Here is a 1,677-nt window from a genome sequence, read left to right as displayed (position 1 = left end):
CGCCGCCCAGCCCCGGGGCGCACGCGCGCTCCTCCCGCGTCGGGCTCCGCAGGCGCGGCGAATCGAGCGTCGAGCAGGCGGTGCGTGGGAGGTGCGGCGTGCCGAGCAGCCTCGCCCCTCGGCGCGCGGCGAGAATCCCCACCGGTCGGCCCCTACCCGACGGCGGAGCCGAGGCGGGGCCGGATGCGGGAGGGGCTCTGCGGGAACTCGACGAAACGCGAGTACGTTCGGGGCGTCAGGGCCCAGAGCCCAATGGAGACCCGGGAGACTCCGTCTGCGCCGGATGCGCGTACGCGGCCTTCCGGCGAGCCGTGGTGGGGGCGTCGGCGTCGTGCCCGACGCGGGGCGGGACCGAGGGCAGGTGCGGCCTTGGGGAAAGGAGGGGTCTTCGGGCGAATGGAACCTTTAGGGAAGACGGTGGCGCGCGACAGGTGCAGCCTGTGGGGGCGAGGGGATATGCCTGCAAGAGCAGTCGCGGCCTCCCGGGGCAGATGGGGTCTCTGCAGAGAGGGGGACCGCCGGAGCGCAGGTGCAGCTTTGTTTGGTGCGGGGGAGGGGGCGTGGCGTAAATGCAGCCTGGGAAGATGACGCCTGGGGCGCCTAGGTGCAGAGGCACCCCCAGAGTGAGGGGGGGGCGCCTAGGTGCAGAGGCACCCCCAGAGTGAGAGGGGGGGCGCGCCTAGGTGCTGGTGCTGCGGAGGGAAGGGGAGGGGGGAAGGCGCCCTGGCAGGTGAGCCTTCTGAGGCTCCGAAGGTCGAAGGTCGAGGTCACCCACCGAGGTGCGTGGGCGTCTGAAAGCTGCTCCTTTCCAAGAAGTGCTCGGCTGTTGTTCGTGGAGTGAGCCGTTGAATGAGTGAATTGAGGTTCCCAAAGCCTCACCTTAGTTGACTGCTCGTGTCCGGATTTTCTCCCCCCGACCCCACAGCGCTGTGGTTTTTCTTTGCCGTGTCACCTGAGAGCCAGGACGGTTGTGACCCTTTTTCTAGCGTCTGGGAGCCGTCAGGTTTGTTGCTTATTTATTGATGTCATCTCTTCGCCTGCTTTCCAGGGCGTTCTCCAGGAACTGCTTTTGCTTTTCTACAAGATGTTGGGATTTTTGAAGCACCCCGTCGTGGTGACGGCTAACATCAACTTGAACGTTGTGGCTCTGACTGCGGTGGGGTTACTGAGCCGTCTGTGGCAGCTCTCCTATCCAGGCGCTGTGGTGTAAGCCAAACAACTCCGCCCGCTCGGGGCTGAATCAGAAAGAATTGTCATTTGTTCATGTGTCGGGGACGGGTCGTGCCTTTCTGAACAGCAGAGGTGGGAGGCTGGAAATCTGGGCTTCTTGGTAACAGGTGCTTTTGGCAGAGGAGAAGAGGCCACTTTGTCCCCAGGATAGCCCCCTGCTGAGTCCACCTATCACTTCTTGCCCCGTAGTTTTCTAGCAGATAAAACCTGGCCCATGTAACAGGTGCAGCAGCTTTAGAGAACCATTTAAAATTAAGCGGGGGAGGGGCGCCTGGGGGGCTCAGTCGGTTAAGCATCCGGCTTTGGCTCAGGTCATGATCTCACAGTTCATGGGTTCGAGCCCCGCGTCGGGTTCTGTGCTGACAGCTCAGAGCCTGGAGCCTGCTTTGGATTCTATGTCCCCTTCTTTCTCTCCCTCTCCACCGCTCATGCCCTGTCTCTGTCTCT

The 1,677-nt window shown here is 62.9% G+C and overlaps 1 protein-coding gene across 6 annotated transcripts in view; it reads left to right on the top strand.

Moving 5' to 3' along the window:
- The first annotated feature begins 26 nt into the window (after positions 1 to 26).
- POMT1 (protein O-mannosyltransferase 1) overlaps positions 27 to 1,677 on the top strand; it is a 16,043-nt gene continuing 14,392 nt past the window's right edge. The window contains exons 1-2 of one of the 6 annotated variants that reach the window (XM_029919494.1): positions 27 to 221; positions 1,049 to 1,206. In XM_029919494.1, the coding sequence (XP_029775354.1) occupies positions 1,085 to 1,206 (122 nt within the window). In that variant the 5' untranslated portion in view covers positions 27 to 221; positions 1,049 to 1,084. The other 5 variants (XM_029919490.1, XM_029919489.1, XM_029919492.1 and 2 more) reach the window with 5 other exon arrangements.

This window comes from Suricata suricatta, chromosome 13 (assembly GCF_006229205.1).
Source record: "Suricata suricatta isolate VVHF042 chromosome 13, meerkat_22Aug2017_6uvM2_HiC, whole genome shotgun sequence".
In the NCBI taxonomy this organism is placed as follows: domain Eukaryota; kingdom Metazoa; phylum Chordata; class Mammalia; order Carnivora; family Herpestidae; genus Suricata; species Suricata suricatta.
Note: the sequence above shows the minus strand (reverse complement) of the source record. Positions and strands in the feature narration are given on the sequence as shown.